General features: G+C 46.0%; 1 protein-coding gene across 1 annotated transcript; it reads left to right on the top strand.

Annotated features, from left to right (window-relative positions):
- Positions 1-600: 600 nt before the first annotated feature.
- LOC136493863 (CEN-like protein 1) lies at positions 601-2,193 on the top strand. Its single transcript, XM_066489992.1, has 4 exons — positions 601-801; positions 958-1,019; positions 1,243-1,283; positions 1,408-2,193. The coding sequence occupies exons 1-4, from the start codon at positions 601-603 to the stop codon at positions 1,623-1,625; spliced, it is 522 nt and encodes a 173-aa protein (XP_066346089.1). The 3' UTR covers positions 1,626-2,193.
- Positions 2,194-23,849: the final 21,656 nt, after the last annotated feature.

Genomic DNA, 23,849 nt, shown 5'->3' with positions numbered 1-23,849 from the left:
GACCGTGTTGATGTCCAAAATAACTTGCTTTAGAGAACCGGAGGGAGTATTATTTTAGCTCCACCTCTTAAAGAGAATCAAAGGTGGCACATACTCCCTCTGTCCCAAATCATCTATCATTTTGGGTTTTCGTGCCATAAATTTGACTCGATTTGTAGAAAAATACGTGCAACATTTGTATCTCTAAATAAATTTATTAAAAAATAGATTCAAAGATCTTTTCAATGATACTAATTTTGTATCATAAATATTAATATTTTTTCATATATATTTTATTAAAGTTGTTTATCAGGAAGCGAAAACGATAGATATTTTGAGACGGAGGAAGTACGTCCTTATCGAACCTTTAGGGAATACTCGGATTCCAAGACCTTTTTGTTCTGTGCCTGTGTTTTACGACAATAAGCCAATGATTCAGGCGAAAATGGTGGGACAAGAATGCTGTTGTTAATTATTCACGCTTCATTTCTCCCAGCCCGGCCGGCTAGCGCTCCGCCAGACGGCTATAAATAGAGGAACGCATCTCCCACTCTGAGCCGCAATCCAAGACAGTTATCTCATATATTATTAGAGGCACTCTTCAGTACTCCAAGCTTAGCCATGTCTAGGGTGTTGGAGCCTCTAGTCGTCGGCAAGGTGATCGGGGAAGTCATCGACAACTTCAACCCCACGGTGAAGACGACGGTTACCTACGGCTCCAACAAGCAGGTGTTCAACGGCCATGAGTTCTTTCCGTCTGCGGTTCTGTCCAAGCCGCGCGTGGAGGTTCAGGGCGACGACATGAGGTCCTGCTTCACACTGGTTGGTTTCCTTGTTGATCCCACACAAACTAAGATGTGATTCAGTTAATCTCTTAGCTTACGACAGGTGATGAGTGCATCAGCTTACGTCCGTAGTGCTGTAACAAATTTCAGCTTTCAAGCTGATGTTGTCTATTATTATTGTTGTGTTCTTCAGGTCATGACTGACCCAGATGTGCCAGGGCCTAGTGATCCATACCTGAGAGAGCATCTCCATTGGTAAGCCTAAACATTTGTTTTTTCATTAAGAGTAATAAGAAAGAACCAAATATAAACATAAAGGTTCAAGCATATGACTAGTTGACTATAGGATTATAAGTAGTACTTTGCTGTTGCACAAATTATCATAAAAAGTGAGTCAGGGAGCCAGGTGCACAAATATAGTATGGTTGCGCATAAAATATAGCTGACAAGAGTAAACTTTGGTCGACACCTCTTGCAGGATCGTCACCGACATTCCTGGAACAACTGATGCTTCTTTTGGTAAGCCCCTCAATTCATCATCGATTTGAAACCTGTTTTCGCTTAATGAACTTCAGGAGAGAGAGGTTAGATGAACAAAAGAAACTTGTAGCTAAAAATCGAGTACACAATTACATCCATGCAGGAAGGGAGTTGGCGATGTACGAGAGCCCCAAACCCTACATCGGCATCCACAGGTTCGTCTTCGTGCTGTTCAAGCAGAAGAGCCGCCAGTCGGTGCGCCCGCCCTCGTCCAGGGACTACTTCAGCACCCGCCGCTTTGCCGCCGACAACGATCTCGGCCTCCCAGTCGCCGCCGTCTACTTCAACGCGCAGCGGGAGACCGCCGCGCGCCGCCGCTGATCGATCACCCTGCAGCAACCGCATCAATCCTCAGCCCCTACTCCCATCTCCTTATCGCATGCAAGGTGCATGCAAGACCTATCAATCTCTAGCTACTTTGTGGCCTTTACTATTTCCTTTCTGGCCATAGTCGTCAAATAAGAGCTAATGACTCACCTTTCAGCGAGAGCTAGCTCCTTGTCTCTGCTAGTCTCTGTTGTTCAGTTCTTAATTAGTAGCCTCTCTGTGCATGAGCACTCATGTATGTAAGTTGTAACTCGTGCGTACTCGTGGCACTAGTGTGATCACCTCAACTCGATCGGCTCCTACACATGGAGACGAAGGATGCGTGAATCATGCTGCAGGGAACAGAACACGCATGGTTGACTGGGAGCTGTCAGCTATGCTTGTGAGAGGCACGAAGGCTGCCGACGTGTCGAGTGGTGGTGACGGGAGGTAAAGGCCGTAGCCATGATGGCCCATGGCTCTAGCTAGTGCTCTCCCCATATTACCTACAATGCTGTTATGCTTGTGTGCCTGCTTGCAGTCAGTTTTGGATTGTTTTACCTCGTGTAAATTGTGATCACTATTTTTCGTTTGACAAGACAATATATATATTTAGTATTTGAAAGATCGATCTGCTGGAATGTATGCATGCTTGACGTATCAGGGCTATCAGCTGTGTTTTCCATAAGATATTATTAAAATGGCTGCTGGTGAGGAGTGGCATCTATTCTTGACCTCCCTTTTGCACATCATTCGGATGTCCCTTTTGGTTGATTAGGTATTATATATTAGATCATTAGCATATGTGCCTACAAATGTACTCCCCTGATTATGCGCGTGTATATGAACAAGTCATATACATAAGTAAGTTAAGATAGTATCTATAATAAAACTGCACAAGCAGCAAGGCTCTCCCTTCTCTCTCTCTCTCTCTCTCTCTCTCTCTCTCTCTCTCTCTCTCTCTCTCTCTCTCTCTCTCTTAATCATATTAAAGAATGAAAAAAATCTCTCCAAATTTTGGTCCATGCATATTCTCTCTCCTTGTCCGTGCGTGTGACGTCCTTCCGCTCTCCGGAGAAGAGTCCGCCTATCTGGTTTACGTGATGAATTCGATATTAAAGTTCTAATTAGTTTGATGTGATGTTGAGCTAATTAATACCTCAAAAACACAACAATGGGCACATGTTGGTGGATCCCCCTCCGCTGGCCGCCCCATGGCTAGATCTGATCTCCTCAAGTGCAAATATGATATGATGTTGAGCTTAGGCCTTGACCATGGGCACATGTTGGCAACGTGCGTGGGTTGAAGACGTGACATTAAAAGCATTTGGTATGTCTAGGTTTTGGAGTTGATGGTCTTTGATAGCTTAGTTAATCAGAATTTATGCTTTAATGATAATCTGTTGCACCATTTCATCATCTTCAGTTTTGTACTTTCTCAGTTTCAAATTATAAGTCGTTCTACCTTTTCTAAGTACATATGGTTTTTGCTATGTAATAGATATATATGATGTCTAGATATATGATTTTACTATGTATATATCGAAAAGTCATAACGACTTACAATTTAAAATAAAGGAGTAGCATTTTAGGGAAGATAAAAAAAAGAAAGCTAAAAACAAAATTTATGACTTTTCTACCGGCTTAGGCCAAAAACAATTGGACACCAAAACTTCTACTCTATGCAGAACTCCACGTTGGCACGTATAGTTCGTACCACTTCACTTTTCAGTGGGAGACGCTATCACCCCCCCCCCCACCCCACCCCATCCGAGCGCTCTCAACGGGCGACTCGGGGGGGGGGGGGGCGACCAGCCACTGCCGCCAAAAGCTCTAGCCACGCCTGGAGCTCCTCAGCCGCCGCCGCCGCCCTCCGTCTAGCGGTGGCGGCGGCCCGCTAGGGCGCCCAAAAAGGCTCACCCGCAGCAGTCTCCCACCTCTCCCTTCCTCTCCTCCCCTCCTCTTCCTCACCTCGATGCGCCGGATCCACGTCCTCTAGACCCGGATCTGGCAACCTCCGCACCGGATCCGTCGCGCGGTGGACAAATGGGAGCTAGCACGGCGTCTGGCGGCCCGGATCCAGTCTACAGCGGCCGAGTCGCCCGGTTCTGGCAGCGGCTTCCAACGGCAGGCGGCCAGATCCGGCGTCCCCTGCCTCTGTTCCGCCGCCGCCTGGGCCGGCGGGCGCATGCCGCCTCTCCGCCATGTAGGCGAGGAGACTGACCGCGGCCTCCCTTCGTCTGCATCCTGTGTCGGCGGCGGCACGGCCCTACTGATGCCGACGCGGTCCTGCGACCGTGGTGGAGTACGGGGCGGGTTTGGAGCTGCTCTAGCACATCTGCAACGCCGGGCGATTCCACTATGACAAGCCCGGCACCGCGCTTCGCTCCCAACTGTGAGACCCGGCCACGAGTCAGTTGCGAGACTCACGGGTACCTTCCATGGCAAGCCTGCTGGAGCCCCCTCTGCGCTGGCCTCTCCACCGCGTTCTCTAGGCTGGTGGCAGTGGCAGCGGCAGCTTGGGGCGGGCGGCCAACGTGCTGGTCTAGGAGAGGCTGGGCCCCATGGGGCTGGAACTGCGGTGCACCTTCGTCAACATCGGCTGGTCCTACGTGCTCACGACGGTCGCTCATCAATGCACTGGTGGTACGTAGCCGGCAATAGGTCGTGATGGAGTTTGAGGCCACGCGCGGCTGACTCTGGGTCGTTGGACGGGCCGGTGGGCGGGGTCAAGGGACTCCCCAAGCGAACGTGATCGAACAAGCTCCTGGGTGAAAACCCTTCCCAGCTTCTCGCTTTAGGCTGGCGGCGGTGGCGCAGCCTACGTCATCCACCTTCCTAAAGGCGTCGTCGAAGGATCAGTTCTTCGTGTGGTCGTTGGGGCCGGTTACGGGATGAAAGTCCTCCTTGTGCCCTCTTCAACGTTGTTGGCGTATGTGGACATCATTCCCTTCTTTAAGGCATCATCGAAGGATCAGTTCTTTGCGCAGTCATTGGGGCCGGTTACGGGACGAAAGTCCTCCTTGTGCCCTCTTCAACGTTGTTGGCGTCTGTGGACGTCATTCCCTTCTTGAAGGCTTCGTTGTTGGCCACCATCTGTCGGGGCCGCTCATATCCTTTACTGTGTCTGCCGTGCTTCAGCCTTCTCTTCGCTTTGGTCTGTCTACCTAGGGTGTTGTGTTGCTGCAGTCGCCACCTTCTTCACTGCGGCTACCTGGTCGCTTGCGGATGCCATCGTCTTCTTCTTCGCAGCGGCTACCTGGTCACATGTGAATACTGTCGTCATCCTCTTCGCAGCGGCTACCTGGTCGCTTGCGGATATTCTACCGGTGGATGCTTTGCCGCCACGGCTTCACCCCCTCTGCTGATGACCATTGCGTGGATGTATTTTCTTTGCAGGCATAGTTGGTTGGTGTTTGAGATGAAGGTTCCCCTCGTGTTTTCTTGATGTTTGTTTGTGTCTTTCGGATTCCCCGGGTAATCCTAGGATTACTTGTGAGTCCTTTGTAACTGTTACTGGCCTTTCTTTTGGTCTTTCCTTTTAATGAAAAACGGGTAAAAGACCCGATCGCGGAAAAAAAAAGTGGGAGACGCTGTTTCTGATAACGTTGCCGATAAAGCCAGCCAGCAAGGCACACTGTAGCACTCCGTGCTCAACACACGCCGGTTGGTGGTACTGATACATCAGCGTTGTTTCATGATCTCCGTGGATATATCCCAATCCAAATGATGCACGCAGCACAAATTCTCAGCATCAAGTACACATACAGTGTACAGCAGCTAGCGGCCGCCGCTCGATCGTGGTCAGCGCAGCCGCAGGCACATGATGCACGGTTGACGAATAAACCCGGCCCTTTTGTCTCTCTTTTTTTGTTTTGAAAAATTCCCATTTGGCTCTTTCACGGCCGTCGGTATCTAAATTCATGCCCCATCCTCATATTGTTAAGCAAGGTTGGCGAAAAGTTCACCTATTTCTGAGAAGCCTAACTATTATTACTCTCTTCACTTGCAAGTCACACCAATTTTTTATCAGGTAGATTTCCCTTTCTGAACAAAAGAAACTAGTTTATAAGAAATGAAATATGTTTTTCATGAATAATATGTATGTGTACACGTGATAATTCAAATGAACTAGCTACTAGTTAATTATGAAACATAATTCCCGTGTACTGCAGTTGGCCAGCGTGCTTCTTTGCTCCCGTGCCGGCTCACGTTCAAGCCCCGCGTAGGCAAACAATCTATAACACGTATTTGACCACTACTTTTTTGTAATTATTGTTGAGATTTATTCAAAATATAGTCAAACTATTAGTAGTCATGATTAATCCACTATCCATCGTCTTCCCTATGTTACAAGTCCTGATACATTATTTCCGGGTTGTTACGGTTGTTTGTAATGAGCCCCCACCACAAACGGCCATCTAAAAAACGACTCCCTACAAGGAGTTGAAGCCATTTTTTATAGGGAAGCCAGAGCAAAAAAACAAGTTGCTTCTCTCAACTCCTCCTTACAAACTTAACACAAATTCTTATAAAACTACTATTGGAACCGTTTTTGCCAAATATACTTCTAAATGGCTTCAACTCCACCAAAAAAAGCTATTCCACATGAGGAGTCAGAGCTAGAGAGCCCTTTTAGAAGCAATCGGAGTTCTACCAAACGTTGCCTTAATGAAGATTGACTGCAGCGAAATCACGGGACCGAACCTGTCTGAGGACCCTCCCGCAACCCTAGCTCCTGGCACCCGCGCCGCCGCTCAACCGCCGGCGCCCTCTTCCTCCCCCCATCCTCCTCCCTTCTCCCCTCCCAGGCCTGACCCCGCAACTCACCTGCGCCAGGGAGCGCGGGCGCGGGCGGCATGGCCGACGCCGCGGCCCGCGTCGAGCGTTGTCGGTGCCTCTCCGCCGCCGGGCCTGGCGGATGCCGCAGCGGCCACCCTGTGCCCGGGCTCGGCCGGATCTGAGGCCCCATGGCGCCCAGCCCCTTCCCGCCCGCCTGGCGCTAAGGCGGCTCCGCGGGCTGCCCTCACCACCGGCGTCGCCGGGGCCCTCCGTCGCAGCCGCGCCCGCCGGGTCCGATGCTGGGGCGCCTCCGCAGACTTCGTCTCTACCCTCGTTGCCGTTGACATCGGGCTCTGCCGCCGCTGCAGCCGTCGACTGTTGTAGCTCCCCGTCACCACCAACTATGTCACTAGGCTCCACCGCCATGGCCACCAGCTCCAGCAGCAGCAGAACGCCACCGCCGGGCGCTAGGCCCTGGGACTATTCATCATCGACGACGCCGGCCGGTGAGTCCGCGCCGTCTGGGTCCAAGGTCAGGCCTTTTGGGCTTGTGGGCTCCCCGAAGGCCGCCGCAGCGCCTATGGCTAGCTCCTCCCTCTCGCCGGTTGTGGCACCATTCTACCCCAGCAGCTCCCAGGAGGGGACGCTCCAAGCGCCGTCGGTGGGCGGACGACGCTGGCTCTGAGAATTTTGACGACGAGCATATTGCAGGCACCTACCTAGATGTTGTTCGATGCCCGCCAAAACTGTAGCCATCGCTCAACCAAGGTTCGGGGCCACTACGGAGCGGGGTGAGGCCAGCCAAGGCAGGGGTGAAGGCAAGGTGGTGCGAGCACTGACCGACCAGGAGCTGTGCGAAGGTAGAGAAAGCGTAGCCAGCCACACCCCCAGCTGGTGCAGTGGCCTGCCTCATCGGCCAGTGGATGGTCGCATCTGTGCCCGCCACCACCTTAGCCGCCACGGATAGGTCTCCGCCCCCAACACCGATGTGTGGCGGGAGATCCTTCCCTGGCAGGAGACGCGACCAGCGGCCACCTCGGCTGAGCAGTGCTGTGGACTCTCGTAGCTTTCACACATCCAAAAGATCCCCATTGAGCTCCGTGACAGGTGTTTCAATTGTCTTTCCTACTCGCATCGAGTAGCGACTTGCCGGTTGCTATGACGTTGCCTGCGTTGCCATGCCTTTGGCGACCTCGCCAGGGACTGCAGGCGGCCCAGGCATCCTATGAGGTCAGGTGGCGAAGGGTGGAGACTTGCCACGGCACTCTGCTTGGGGTGACACACCACCGGCCTCACCCCGCGGTGGTCCACCGTGCTTAGATGGGGCCACATAGGGCACCACGAGGGGCGCCAGGGGAATCCGACGACGACACTGGTGGCGCCGTAGTAAGCTAGAGGGGAACACCAGCATGGCCATGCCTACCGACGGCGCCGTCTTTGCTACTGCACGCTGCTTCCACGAGCCTAACCTAGTGTTGTTGGAGCTGTGCGTGAGCGCGGGGCCTCCCTTGTGGGTCGACCCAATGTTGGAGGAGCTCGTCGCCTCACTCATCATGAGCACGCCTGCTGGAGCGCCCGCAACTGAGTGCCCACCAGCTCCGGCGACCGTCTCCATGGAAGCCGAAGCATTGTTGGTGGACCCCCGCTCTTTGGCTGAAGACTGTCCAGGGGACGATGGACTTGCCTCTGTCATCGCCTCAGCATGGGCAGCCACTCGTCACACCACCATGGGAACGACAAGCTGACGTCGTGGATGCTGAGGTGTGCCCAGAGAGGTCCGATGCCTTCACTCCAGGTGTGGACGCAGCTAGCCCTCCCCGACGCACGATGTCAACCGCACCCCTTGGCCTCAAACAACCTCGGCCAAAAGACGCCTCAAGCTCTTCACCGAGTGAGTTACAAAGGCGAGGCAGCCTCCACTTCTCGAGCTACCCGGAGATGAGGCGACCCTTTGTGGCCGTGCACCGCCCTCGCTCCCCAAGCGAAGCAGACAGATAGCGGCATAGGCCACAGCTAATATCCCGAAAGCCAAGCGAGGTGAGTACCTTGTCATGAGCCAGGGGTTCTCCAGTGGGATGTCGCCTCCATCGACGTCGGTGATGACGTACGATGAGATCTTCAATGGCGACTCCAATCATATGCAGGCGTTGAGTGAGTTGTTCCCTCTGGTTGGTGATGTAGGCCCGCGTAAACGGCGCCGACATCCGGTAGCTAGGGCATAGGCCTCCTTGCTAGCGCCGCAAATTTGGGTCGATCTCTATCCAATGTAACAATCTAGTTTACAGTACACTAGAGAGGGTCTGAGCTTCCATGTAAATCTTTTCTAACCCCCCTAGGGTGCCTAGAGACGTGTTGTATTGAACTTTTTCTCTACCATAATACAAAGACGCACAAACATTTTGCGTAATCGAGAAAAAAAGATTGACTGAGCATGTGCCTAGATGTCATCTGTTTGATAATGGGATGAGAGTAATACATACCGTGTCTAATAAAAACTATAAGCCCATTGAAGTTTAATCTATATACAAAAATCAAGTTTGCCTAGCAGTATCTATATAAATTATTTTTCAAAGAGTTATATATTATGAAAATATTTTTATAATAAATTTAATAATGTTGGTCATGTGAATTAAATCTATATACACTACTGCATAAATGATTTGTAAAGGTGATTGAAATTGATTTGTAGAGGCGGTTACCATGCTTTCATCTATGCAGCTGCATACAATGTATTATTGGTGTGTTTACCACTACTCCACTAGCATTGATTATAAGGCGTATTACATGTAGCATATCTAGAGGGTATGACAAAGGACACAAAGATTTATACCTGTTTAGGTAGGGTAAAGCTACGTCTAGTGTATAAATGTATGATGATGCTTGTATTGCTTGTGCACCATATGCTGGTATGCACTAGTGTCGCTAGGTGATGGATGCCGGTCAAGGGCTCTCCCCACCCCCACCCCCCCACCCACTACTACAGAATCGATTTTTAGGGGCGGCTCGTAACCCTTTGTAGGGGCGGTTTGGCTAGCCGCCCCTACTGAACCATCTCTACAAATCATGCATTTGTAGGAGGCGGTTCCCAGGCCGCCCCTACAAATTGATTTGTAGGGGCGGCTGTAGTACCAGCCGCCCCTACAAATACCTGTTTGTAGGGGCAGTTCAATCTAGAACCGCCCCTACAGTACGTTTTTCCGCCAAAAAAATTCAAATTTACAATTCAAAATCGCGTTGCCGAATGTCATGCGACCAACGTTCCGAACCGCGTTCGTGTTGCCGAACGCCCCACGACCAACGTTCTGAACTGCGTTCGCATTGCCGAACGCCCCGCGACCAGCGTTCGTGTTGCCGAACGCCCCGCGACCAACGTTCCGAACCGCGTTCGCGTCACCGATTGCCCCGCTACCGTGACTACAAGCACAAGAGTATTATATAAACTACAATTACAAGTCCAATTCACAAGAATATATACAATCCATCATTAAATATACAAATTCCATACACATTGTTATTAATGTCCTAGAGCTAGCCTTTCAGTCTCATGAAGGTGTTGGTACTAAGGATTTGTACCTAACTCAGACTCTCGGTCATGGTAGGCGCCTTTGACGTGTACAATCTAGTCCAATATGAAGTTGCAAAGGTCGCCGACGAGCTCTAAGAGTTGGTCATCCTTGTATGGGTCTCTTTTCATTCCTTTCTCTTCTCTCCACTACAAGAGAACAAGTTTCGGTTTAGTATTTTATACCATGTACGAAGTTTTTATACTACGGGTGAAGAGGTTCAAACTTACCCTTAAGGGGTGTCTCCTGTAGGCACCGATGTTACTCATCATAGAACATATATAGTATCCACAATGTACACTCCTAGGCTTCTGCTTGGGGCACTATGTGTTTTGCATATGAAAATATTAAGTAATGCTTTTGACAGCCATGTATCGGAGTACTGAAGAAGTAAGTTACACTTACCGCACATAGTGTTTTTATAGCTAGCTTTTTCTTCTTTGTTGTATCATGCCTTCTGTGATGATTAGTGACATAGAACCTAAATGCCCTGTTTGAATTATTTTAGCAAATACAACTTGTTAGAATCCAAAAGTGAACGTTACAAGTACGTATACAAACATATAAGCTACTGAGGATTGTTGATATGCATACATCTTGAGAATCGATATGAAGTCTTTGAAGGGACCGTGACGCCTAAGAGGGGGGTGAATTAGGCAACTTAAAAATTCTAACTCTAAACTATGGCCTCTTTTTCTAACCCAAGCAAAACCTATGCAAAAGATAGACTATCTAGATGTGCAACTATGGTTTTGCTAGTGTGTTGCTATCTCTACCGCAAACGTAGTAAAGTAAACAATGTAAATGCGGAAGCTAAAGAGCAAGGTAGAGATATACAAACTCCCGTCGATGACTCCGATATTTTTACCGAGGTATCGAGAAGCGCGCAAGCTTCCCCCTAGTCCTCGTTGGAGCCCCTCTCAAGGAATCCCTCGCAAGGGCCAAGCTCCCGGTCAAGTGACTCCGTAGATAGCCTCGGGCCTTCCCCACGCGTAAGTGGGTCTCCGATGTGCCTCTCAGCAAGCCTCTCCTAGATGCTCCCTGCTGTCTTCACTATCAAGCTTCCGGCCAAAATGCCGCGGGCCTTGTTCCCTTCGGTACACGGTGGCGGCCACACCACAAACGCGGTTGGTGTGATCTCGCAAGACTTCAAGCCCCTCCGATGTACAACACTTGTGCTCGCAAGCACGGGGTGGCAAGAGGTATGCAAACCTCACTAAACACTAGGCATACACCTAGAGCAAGCGCATAAGCGGTGGTCTAATCAACCTAAGCACTTCGCAAAGCACTTATGCTAATCACCTAATAAAACACCAAGCACTATGCATGTGGAGATCACTAAAATGGTGTATCAATACCCTTGGTATGTTTCCTCAGCTCCACACTCCTCAAATGGCCGGTTGGGGGTTGTATTTATAAGCCCCACTGAGAAAGTAGCCGTTGGGGTCGAATTCCTGAGAAACTGCTACTGACCGGACACTGCATCGTCCTGACCGGACGCGTCCGGTCGTCCCGACCGTTGAGCCAGCAGTATACTTGATCGGACGCTGGCCAGCGTCCGGTCACCTGCCACCGAACGCGTCCGGTCGCAGATGTGCCACTCTGGAACCTTACTGTAATCGATCGGACGCTGCTGTCCTGCGTCCGGTCGGTTGCCGCCAGCGTCCAATTGCCTATCTGCCGAGCCACTTGCCCAGCGTCCGGTCACAGCGTCCGGTCGCTTGTCCAGGGTCCGGTCACCACAGTGAGCTCATTTCTTCACGACCTTGCGTACGGCTTGGTTCCAATCTTCATGCTTGGACTTTGCTTGATCTATTGGGTCTTCTCTTGTGCTCCTAAGGTCTTGCATGAGGTGTTGATCATTGGATCATCACGTCGCCTTCGTCCAAGTCACGTCTTGCACCCTATTGAGCTACAAAACAAACACTTGTAAATTCATTAGTCCAATTTGGTTGTGTTGGTCATCAAACACCAAAATCCAAAGTAAATGGGCCAAGGGTCCATTTTCCTTATAATCTCCCCCTTTTTGGTGATTGATGCCAACACGACCAAAGCAAGCAAATAATAAGAATTTGGAAGTTTCAAAAACTACCTACTTGCTAGGATGCAATGCAAAGGGCAAGGTTATATGATACTAATTGATAGATACCAATGGAAACTTTACTTAAAAGCTTGTCTTGCCCTTGCAAATGTCCCCATGTGATATTATGGATTAAAGCCTATCTTTAAAAAAAAATCTCCCATTACTTAGACTAACCCATAATTCACAATTCACTTTCCTCCCTTTCTCAGACCATTACTACATGTAACTAAAAGCTTGTCTTTGGTCCTTCAAATTCTCCCCCTTTGGCACTTAGCCTACCCCTTTGGCACCGAAAAGGAAGACACTTAGTAGCACAAGGAAGGGTCAAATTCCGTGATCCTTTGTGTATAGAGTGAAATGGATCACAAACTTATATAATGTTTGAAGAAAGCATATTGGTATGAAAAGAAACCAACATGATGATGCTAATTGAAGAACAATGCTTTCCTCCAGGGACTCCAATTTCCTTACAATGAGACTACTACACAAGTGATAGGTTTGAAAAAAATTGATACCATTGGAACAAGTGTTAGTCTCAAAGCATCCAAGTTGTAGATTAAGCTCCCCCTAAATTTGCGCACACAAGTGTTGAATACTTGTAAAATTTGTGCACATTGATTTAAGTATCAAAATACCACTTGAAAGATGATATTTGGGAGAGATTATTTACAACTTGGACTTTGGCACATATTAGATAATTAATTGTAAAACAAGCTATGTGCCGTGCTCCTAAACAAATTTATACCATGTAGGTTTGCTCCAAGGGTTGATAATGAAACCGAGCAAACCTACCACATGACATACCTATTGAATGCATGACAAGGATTTAAGCATGTAAATGCAAACATAGGCATGAAAGATAACTAGATGCTTTAATGGTATATTAATTGAAAAAACAATATCAATTGAAATGAATACTAATTGAAAGTAATGACATCTAGTTACCTAACATGGGAAAGGGGATTTGGGTGCATAGTATTCACTAACATACTTGGCAATTACTTTGACCATTATGATGCACCCCATGAAATGCACCCATACTTTGCCAAGTCTCCAAATTCCTCTGAGTCCGACGGACTTCTCACTTCCCTTTCAGGATCCAAACCTTCTTGGTGCTCTTCATGTTTGAAATGATTTCCTTTGGCACCCAAAAGCGTTTGACCCCATAGTTGGCTTGCTTGTTCACCTTGATGGCCACCACCTTATCATCTTTCTTCTTCAAGAGAGATAAGGTGTGGAGGCCTTCTTATCCACCTTGTTGGTGTAGGTGTTGTAGAGCTTGCTTGTTTGCTTTTTCTCCTTCTTCTTTGCTCCTTCCCCATTCTTCACCTTGCACTCATAGGACTTATGACCTTCCTTGTGGCACACGTAACAAACCACTGGTTTGTCCTTCATCAAGCTTCTTCACTCCCTTGACGGTGTTATCTTGATGAAGTTGGGTTTGTTTCGCCTTGCCTTTCACTTGAGTCAAGTCCTTGGTGAGGCGAGCTACTTCTTGCTTGAGTTGCTCATTCTCCTTTGCAACCTCTTGTGTGCATGTATCTACAACTTTCTCAACACAAACTTGGTTGCACAAAGGTGAGTTTAAACATAAATCATTACAAGAAGTAAAGGCATCCTTCTTAGACATGTTATAGATAGAACTTTTCTTTTTAGATGCCTTGGTAGGGGTTGTGCTAACGGCTTCAAGATTAGCAACTTTATTAGTTAGCTCATCACAATGTTTGCACATGGTTTCCATTTATGTAAGCAAACTATTATATGCTTCTTGTGATCTAGCTAACTTTTCTTTTAATTTTTCATTTTTCTTTAAAAGTTGCTCATCATTGATTGTGCATGCATTTGTTGTTGCACTAGTCTCAAGTTTCTCAATTTTAGTAGATAGTTCAACATTGAGATTAGCAAAGTTCTCATATTGTTCAAGCAAGGTTTTATATGCTTTTTGTGAACTATCTAGCTTTTCTTTTAAACTTTTGAGCTTCTTTTATTGACTAGTGCAAGCTTTAGCATAATTAAGATTTTCTTGCACAAGTTTATGATAAGAAGGCATATCATGATCACTATCACTCTCACTAGAGGAAGAGCTTTTGTTACCTCGTGCCATAAGGCACACACGAGAAGAGCTTGATGATGATTGCTTGCGGCCTCGCCTTTTGTGATGGGGTTCCTCTTCACTTGAAGAATTATCCCATGATCTTATTGATGTGAGGGCTTGGTTCTTGCATGCCTTCTTCTTTGTCTTGGGTGTGGGCTTGTTTGGACAAACTTTCACAAAGTGCCCCAACTCACCACATCCATAGCATCATTTCTTTCTTTGCTCATTTCTTTGATTTGTGAAAACTAAATCTTGAATTTGGATGGGCACACCCTTGACATTGAGCCTTTGGATCATCTTCTCCACCTTGTTGATCACTTTGATTGATTCTTCATCAAGATCGGAGGTGGAGGAGGAAGATTGATCATCATCACTTGAATCTTCATCATCATCATCGTCCTCATCTTCTTCTTCATCTTCACCTGAGGAACTTGAGCTTGAGCTAGTCTCAACTCGCTTGCCCTTCATCTTCTTTTTCCCTGCTACAAGCGAGAGCTTTGCCTTTGCTTGATGAAGAAGCTTCTTCTTGACCCATCTTACGTGACATTTCAAATGCCACTAACTTGCCAATGGCTATGCCCAGGGGTCATGTTGTTCAAGTCCTCCATGTTGTGAATGATGGTGATGATACTTGCATATTTCTTTTGTGGTAGCATGGAGATGATCTGCCTCACGATGTCCACATCATCTAGCTTTAATAATCATATAGAATGAAGCTCATTGATAATTAGATTCAATCGAGAATACATATCACGAACAAGCTCATCATCATTCATAGCAAAGGAATCATAATTTTACTTAGCTAGACAATGTTTTTGCTCACGGACATTACTTGTGCCATCATGGAGCTCTTGGAGTTTTAACCAAATTTCATGTGCCGTATTTAAGGTGAATACTTAGTTAAACACATCCATGCTAAGTGATTCAAACAAGCAATTCTTAGCTCTAGCATTAAAATGCATTTCTTTTTCATCACTCTTTGTGGGTTTTTTCGGGATTCTTGATGGGTTTCATCCCATCATGAGTGACTCTCCATACACCCAAATCAACCATCTCAAGGTACCAAGCCATTCTAGCTTTATAGTATGGGAAGTTAGTGCCGTCAAATTATGGAGGCCTAGTGGTATCCATCCCAACCACTCTACAATCCGTTCGACTCAACAGCGGTTAAGCCAAGGGTCCAAATATGAGCCAACCGGCTCTAATACCAATTGAAGGGACCGTGATGCCTAAGAGGGGGGGTGAATTAGGCAACTTAAAAATTCTAACTCTAAACTATGGCCTCTTTTTCTAACCCAAGCAAAACCTATGCAAAAGATAGACTATCTAGATGTGCAACTATGGTTTTGCTAGTGTGTTGCTATCTCTACCACAAACGTAGTAAAGTAAACAATGTAAATGCGGAAGCTAAAGAGAAAGGTAGAGATATGCAAACTCCCATCGACGACTCCGGTATTTTTACCGAGGTATCGAGAAGCACGCAAGCTTCCCCCTAGTCCTCGTTGGAGCCCCTCGCAAGGAATCCCTCGCAAGGGCCAAGCTCCCGGTTGGGTAACTCCGTGGATAGCCTCGGGCCTTCCCCACGCACAAGTGGGTCTCTGATGTGCCTCTCGGCAAGCCTCTCCCGGATGCTCCCCACCGTCTTCACTATCAAGCTTCCGGCCGAAATGTCGTGGGCCTTGTTCCCTTCGGTACACGGTGGCGGCCACACCACAAATGCGGTTGGTGTGATCTCATAAGACTTCAAGCCCCTCCGATGTACAACACTTGTGCTCGCAAGCACGGGGTGGCAAGAGGTATGCAAACCTCACTAAACACTAGGCATACACCTAGAGCAAGCGTATAAGCGGTGGTCTAATCAACCTAAGCACTTCGCAAAGCACTTATGCTAATCACCTAATAAAACACTAAGCACTATGCATGTGGAGATCACTAAAATGGTGTATCAATACCCTTGGTATGTTTCCTTAGCTCCACACTCCTCAAATGGCCGGTTGGGGGTTGTATTTATAAGCCCCACTGAGAAAGTAGCCATTGGGGTCGAATTCCCGCGAAACTGCTACTGACCGGACGCTGCATCATCCTGACTGAACACGTCTAGTCATCCTAACCATTGAGCCGGTAGTATACTTGATCGGACGCTGGCCAGCGTCCGGTCGTCTGCCACTGGACACGTCTGGTCGCAGATGTGCCGCTCTGGAACCTTAATGTAATCGATCGGACGCTGTTGTCCTACATCCGGTCGGTTGCCACCAGCGTCCGGTCGCCTATCTACCTGAGCCTCTTACCCAAGGTCTGGTCACAGCGTTCGGTCGCTTGTCCAGCGTTCGGTCACCAGAGTGAGCTCATTTCTTCATGACCTTGCGTACGGCTTGGTTCCAATCTTCATGCTTGGACTTTGCTTGATCTCTTGGGTCTTCTCTTGTGCTCCTAAGGTCTTGCTTGAGGTGTTGATCATTGGATCATCACGTTGACTTCGTCCAAGTCACGTCTTGCACCCTATTGAGCTACAAAACAAACACTTGCAAATTCATTAGTCCAATTTGGTTGTGTTGGTCATCAAACACCAAAATCCAAAGTAAATGGGCCAAGGGTCCATTTTCCTTACAGTCTTTGTATGTCACCGGGTCCCTATCTATTGAATCAAAGACCCATGCCATGCTCCTCCTGACATCGACGACTATACAAATCCAGTGATTGATGTATGGATTTAATCATAGAACTAGATAAGCTCTTTTGCATCGAATAAAATATATCAAACTAAGCTTTAAGTATAGAGTTGAACTTACTCGAAGTTGTATGGTAGCCATATAGTAGAGTGTTGTTGGAGATTTTTGAAAGCCAGAGCAATGTATGCCACAACCTTAAGGGACTCTTCCCTTAGTTTCGTTGTACGGATGCGCTCTTTCTCCCGAAGAGTCTTTGCAGTAGCTAGCTCTTTGACATCCAGTGTCCACTATTTAGGGTAATTAAAATTTGTTTGGGCTATAGCTTGAGGGTCTAGATACCTAGCTTCACACTTAGAATTTGTTTGACAATGTGCACTTGCATTCTACAAATCACGGCGTGGGTTAGTTACAACAAAATTCAAAGATTACATTCATATCATATCGGGAGGATAAGGACTTACAGGCACCACGCGCGAATTAGATTCATCTCCATTTCTCCTAGGTGAAAGCATGTGTGCATGTCATTGAAGTCAAAGATAATTTTCCTAGCTAGGCTTCCAAATGTGCCGGTGGGGAAGCATGCTTGTATGAGATCTATGCTTGTTGGGAGAACACGCAAGTACCAATCATGGAACCTTCTCATTCCAAGTGGTAGGCGTTGGATGTCCCAGTTTGGTAGGAAGGGCTTGCCTCTTTCATATGTTTTTGGGCAATCCTTTGACCATTTGATGGCATCAACATTTGGATACTGCTTTGCAATTTGGTGGAGTTTGCTAGTGACGGCCTCCTCATAACCCCATGATGGGACTTTTTTAACTTGGTTCTCGGGCTTGAACTGGTCATGGAAATACCACTTGGACACTGACGAGACATCTTTCATCGGAACATAAACTGGCCTTATGGTGATTGGATGCTTCTTTCAAAGTTCCCATTTAGGCACGTTCTCATCTTCTTGTGCATCACCTTCTTTAGGAGGCACTCGTTGTTCATGTATCTACTGTGCTTGTTGAGAAGACTATGGCATCTCATCATGCACTTGCTTGGTATGAGCTGGAGAAGGTTGTGGCATCTCATCAGGCACATGCTCGCTAGGAGGTGGGGAAGAATGTGGCACCTCAGGAATGTGGTGGTCACAAGATGGCGAAAATATCTCCTCGACCTCAACAACTCGCTCCAAATTTGGGAGAGGGGGAGGCGGCAAAGAAGCAGTCAATATAATGTCCCATTTGTGCTAGAGGATGAACTGCCCCATAACGTCTCTGAGTAACACCAGCCCCTCGGGAGTTGCATAGTCTATCCTCCACTGCATGAACTCGAGCTTCACTGTATGCACCTCGACCCTAGTGTAGTCCGACGGTATCTTATTATTGTGGTGTAAGCCACTGGGAGGATGTGCCACACCCATTGCCACCTCCATCATAGTGTTCTGTCGGCCACTAAGAAACACCAAGGTGTAACTAGTTGGTTTCCGTATACGATCGACGGGGATTGTGGCTGCAGTGGAACCTTGGCTGCTAGGAACTTTCGGAGGGCTGACAACTAATACCAGTTCTCCCGGTGGTGTCACTAATATCCCTGACTCCGTAGATAGTCCTTGCTCCTCCAGTGCCTTCACAACTAGAGCCTTCACTTGGAGCTAAAGACTAGTCTCCCTGGTCTCTGCCATATTTCTTGTACATGTGCCTATCCTATATGAATCCTTGCTTCTAGGTCAGTCCTTTTCCCTAGCCTCCTGGTGCGGCTTGTGTGCTCCTTGTTTCCCAAGCCAAGGCTAAGCTCGTCCCTCTCTCTAGAAGGATTAAATGAGCCCTTCTCCTTGTCTTCAGCATATTTTAGTATCCTTGATACTGCCTCTTGGGTCTCTGGCTTATCAAACTTAAGATTAGCGCCGGATAATTCTGTACTCCTCGCATATATCCAACTTCCTTGAGCATACCTTCAAATTCATCACATCGATATTCCTAGCAGCTATGGCCTCTTTGTCCATCTTCCTAAACTGCTCTTCCTTGGCATAGTAGCCACCGGGGCCTAGATGATGGTGGTGTTTGTTCCTCTTCGCTAGCTCGGTGTTACGGACACTGAGCTCCAATGCCTCTGGTGAAGTCTTCTGAGCCACGAGCTCCTCCCATTGACTAGGAGTTATTTTGCCAAACTCGTTGAAGGGAGTTAACCCCTTTTGGATATACTTCGTGTTGAGCTCCGACCTTCAACGTCGGAATGACTCTCCCATCATCCTGAAAGCATTTTTTTACTAGTTCGTGCTTACCCTTCAGAAATATAAAATTGAGCTTCAGCTGCCTATCCCATAGTTCATTCTTTTTGTCTGGTACCTCTTTCCAATTAGGGATTGTTGGGTTCAATTATCTCTTACTAGGGCTCCGATCGCATTACGAAATCATCCTCTTAATTCCTTCGGCTCAAGGATCTCCCCTGCTGGCCCGACCTCCGTTATCACATAGCATGCCTTATCTGGATATAGATTTCCTTTTCTATCCCCTTGTTTCCTCTTAGGCTTCGTAGTCATGGTTGTGTCTTGAGGTTGTGGAACAGAGGCATCGTGATCCATCTCTGTGGCTGTTGCCTCTGCTCTCCTTTCCTCTACTCCATCTTGTCCAGCGAGATGTCGCGGACATCGACATCGTCTTTTCTGAGTTTCAGGAGGGACATGTATATACCACAGGTCAAAGTGTTAGCAGAGGTAACACAGCCAAAGCTTTAGTAAAATTTACAAGCTAAGGCTTTTTCCCTACCTCCTCGTTCGGATCAAAATCCTTGTCCAAATCTTTCTCCGTTGGCCTCCTTCTGGCTTCACATGGGAAAGGATCCTCGGGACTTTCATATCCCTCTTCTGAGTCATCATCATCATCATCCTCTTCTTCTTCGCCTTCAGCAGCCTCTCCTGCTCCCCCTTCCTCATCGTCACACTGCTCCTGAGTAAGCATCACTTCTAGATCCTTTTCTATCTCGTTATCGAACTGTTCCTAAGTAAGCTGGTCCTCTAGTGCTTGCTCCTCATAGGTTGGCTGCTCATCATGCTCGGGGCATCGGGCTGCACTGTCTGGTGTTCGCGTCATTATTTCGTGCTTTGTTCTAATAGATGCAAGAAAGTGTGCTTTAGGTACGCGAGAAGGTATAAGAAATAAAAAAGGTCTATAAACCAAAGTAGTCCTATAAAACAACAATATATAAAAAAATGAGTAGTAGCTGTAGTAGAGGCCTCAGAAACATGTCAATCATCATTTGATCATAAACTTGAAGCATCAAGGCATCATAACAGAGAAGAGAGGAGAAGGTAATGTAGGGGCGGCTGCTAATAATGCCAAGTTCCTCATAAGTTCTTGATCATCAGCTCATATTCCATATAATATATGGACTTGGACAATTTTATTATCGACAAAACAAAGGAGAGGAGAGGAGAGGAGAGGGGAGATTTGGCAAAAAAAAACAACAGCTGCTTAACAAACATAGAGAGGAAAAGATGTAAAAAAAGCAGCTGCTGCTTCCAAAACATAGAGGATAGGAAAGGTGGCAAAAATAGAGGAGAGGGGAGATTTGGCAAAAAAAGCAGGTGCTGCTTCCAAAAAAAGCAACAGTTGTCATATTGACTTTGCTCGATCACACATGAACATCATATGCTTAATATCTTCCGAACCTGATAGGCAGATCGTATAATCAGAAGTAGTAGACAGTAGTAGTAGGGAAGTAGTAGAATTAGTTGATCGAAGTACAAGTAGAGTGGAGTATAGGAGAGTAGTAGTAGAAGAGGAGTACTGAGAAGACAACAAGTACAGAGAAGATTAGTAGCCACCAGCCACATAGTAAGAGAGATGCATAGGCATTGTCTTATGCACATTCAGTTAGCAAACACAATAAACAGTAGAAAAACAGTTGGAAATTTGCCAACAACAATAGTGTATTTTTAATTTTTACTAAAACTTGAGGATCATCATAATACTGACAAATGACAATGTAAGAAGAATATATATCACTGCAGAGCCATGTGCTTATATTAGAACTTTTGTTAGGCAAATTACTGGCAGACAACAGAAAAAGAAGCTCACAAAATCACAGGTGGCACACAACGTGCATCTAGCATGGTGAATGGTGAATATGCAGTGGAATTAAGTGGTACCGACAACAACATGCAGAAATGGGCATTGACATCAATGTGTGTAGTCAGACATGAGGCACAGATGAACTCACACTAGTTATGAGTCAAGGCAAAGCATGCAACAGATCAATTTACCAAACCTACCCACCCCACAACCCACAGCTAATTTATAGTTCCTGCTAGGCTGCAACTTATAATTTTATTGTGTCTTATTATTTATTCTTAAAATACTAAAATGTATCCATGTATTCAGTTCTTTTGGTTGTATATATAAGCAAATAAGCCCTAAATAGAGCTAAGAGCAGGAGCGACCGGCCATTAAATTAGGCACGCAAAACTGATTTAATTAGGTTCTAGATTTAGAGTGCGTTCTATTTCATTTCAATTGTATGTATAGGCTTTTTTATGCAACATTGACTGGTCTACTTCCTAGATGACATCTTCGATTTGGAAGCCATCAGTGATTAACTATGGTGCCGGGTGCTAAGAAAAAAGTTTGGCTTTTGTTGTGGCTAATCATTCTTGATTTGTTGTTTACTGCATGCATTACTTTGCATTCTTAGAAATATTGAAAAAATAGTACATTGCAGATTCCATAGTAGTATTTGGGCAGCATGCATTCATATACTTTACCTGTATCAAGATTCTAGCATGGATGAGAACTATAGCTAGCTATTCCTTTTATTTAAAAACATGATATTCTAATCCACCAGGATGCAATCTTTATGTGTTTGAAAGACATAGCCTTTTAGTTCGATGCAGTGAACATTTTAGTTATGACTGCATATTTATTGGAGCAAGGCAGCTATTCAGTTGTTGCTTTGAACGCACTCTAAAGTTACTCACCTTTTAATGTGAAGCATGGTACTATCTTCTTCGATTGGAAATGATGACTTATGTGAACCGACACGTGTATACCATATCAAACCAAACCACAGTTGTGTAGAGCGAAAAGGTATAACGGTTTTCATGATGTGTGCCATCCTTTTTTTCAAAGTTTGAGCAAGCCATGATTCCAAATGACAGGGTGAATACTTGAATAGTGACTCCAACTTATAACAAAGGAAATACATACAGCTTGAGTTAACCAAACAACACAATAGAACATGAAAAACATAAAAAAAGGTTTATGTTTTCACTGCCCATAATAGAAATTGAAAATATTGCCTAATTATACTTTGCTTCCATCCAAAGTCTAGTCTACTTTGTAGGCCTAATTACCTTAACAGCAGTAGCATGGATGCACACAAGAGTAAACCCAGGATGTGTGCACCCGATGATTTTTGCAAAAACTCGAAGCTAGTAGGAATCATGTATATACTACTTGTAACTGGGTCAGATCCAAGTTCAAATTGCTTAGGGTTTGGGGTGCTCGGCTCCGCAAAGGAAGGAAGGGGAGAGAATGGAGCGAGCATACCTGGTAGGTGATCATCGTCGGTGAAGAGGTGGCAAAGTGGGGCGAGGTTTGCCCAGCCGTTGGAGGGGGTGCGCGGGTGCGCCGCCGGTGGAGGTGCGTGGAGGCCGCCCACCGGTGGAAACCCTAGGGCGGGGAGTAGGCACGCGGGTGCGGGGAGGGGGCGCGCGGGTGCGTCGCCGGCCACCGGTGGAGGAGCGCGGAGGCCGCCCGCCGTTGAAAACCCTAGGGCGGGGAGCAGGCGTGTGGGTGCGGGGAGGGGGCGCGCGGGTGCGGGGAGGGGCACGCAGGTGCGGGGAAGGGGCGCAGGGCCGGCATCGGGACAGGTCCGGGAGGGGCAGCCTGACGGCGTCGGAGGAAGAAGAGAGCGCCCAACAGGCAACACCCGTGCGCCCTTGAATTTATAGTCAGGACGATTTGTAGGGGCGGTTCCTGATCCAGGCACCCCTACAAATGCAAACCGCCCCTACAAATGCAATTGTAGTGACGGTTCCAGATCCAACCGCACCTACAAATATTTTTTATTTTTTTAAATTATTAATTCTATATTTTTTATATCATAAAAACACAAAGTAATATAAAAACAATTATGTATATGCACAAATATAATATTTTGTATTATTCTATATATGAAGAAATATATATATAAACAATTGTAGTCAAAACAATATAGAAAACAAAAAAAAATAAAAATTTGAATTTTAAAATTTTGACTATAATTTTATGACATTAAATGAAATAAAATGAAAAATGTTGTAAACATAAAAGTTATATAACTCATCAACATGTACAACTTTTATTTTGGTCATCTTGTCATGTGACTTTGTTTGAACGATTCAAATTTTAAAATTCAAACAATTTCAACTTGAAACAATATTTTGAAAGAGTAAATGATTTCAGATGAAAAACTCATGAATACCAAAGTTGTAGAACTCATCAATATGTACAACTTTTATTTTGATCATATTTTCATTTGACCAAATTTGCACAGTTGAAATTTTGAATTTCAAAAAATGGCAACTTCAAACAAGATTTTAAAACCTTAAATGATTTCAACAATAAAAGTCATGAACATAAAAGTTGTTGAACTCATCACTATCTAAAACTTTTATTTTGGTCACTTCTTCATGTGATAAAGTATTAGTAAACATTGTTCATAAATTCACATATGACTCATAGTTTCCTAAACTATACGAGAAATATGTTGATTTGTGAACAATGTTTAATATCATTTTGTTAGATAAAGAAATGATCAAAACAAAAATTGTAGATCTTGATGAGTTATACAACTTTGGTATTCATCATTTTTTTAGCTGAAATCATTTAATGGTTAAAAATCTCGTTCGAACTTGTCATTTTTTTAAATTTGAAAATTTGAAGTGCTCAAACTTTGTCAAATGAAAAGAATGACCAAATCAATACACTAACTTGATAGGGCAAGATTTTAGAAAATTTTAGGAAAAAAATCATCACATTTGAAGTTATTATGAGGGAGAAAGACTAGTTATAAATTTTACCCAGA

Source organism: Miscanthus floridulus, chromosome 11, assembly GCF_019320115.1.
Source record: "Miscanthus floridulus cultivar M001 chromosome 11, ASM1932011v1, whole genome shotgun sequence".
Classification (NCBI taxonomy): Eukaryota; Viridiplantae; Streptophyta; class Magnoliopsida; order Poales; family Poaceae; genus Miscanthus; species Miscanthus floridulus.
Note: the sequence above shows the minus strand (reverse complement) of the source record. Positions and strands in the feature narration are given on the sequence as shown.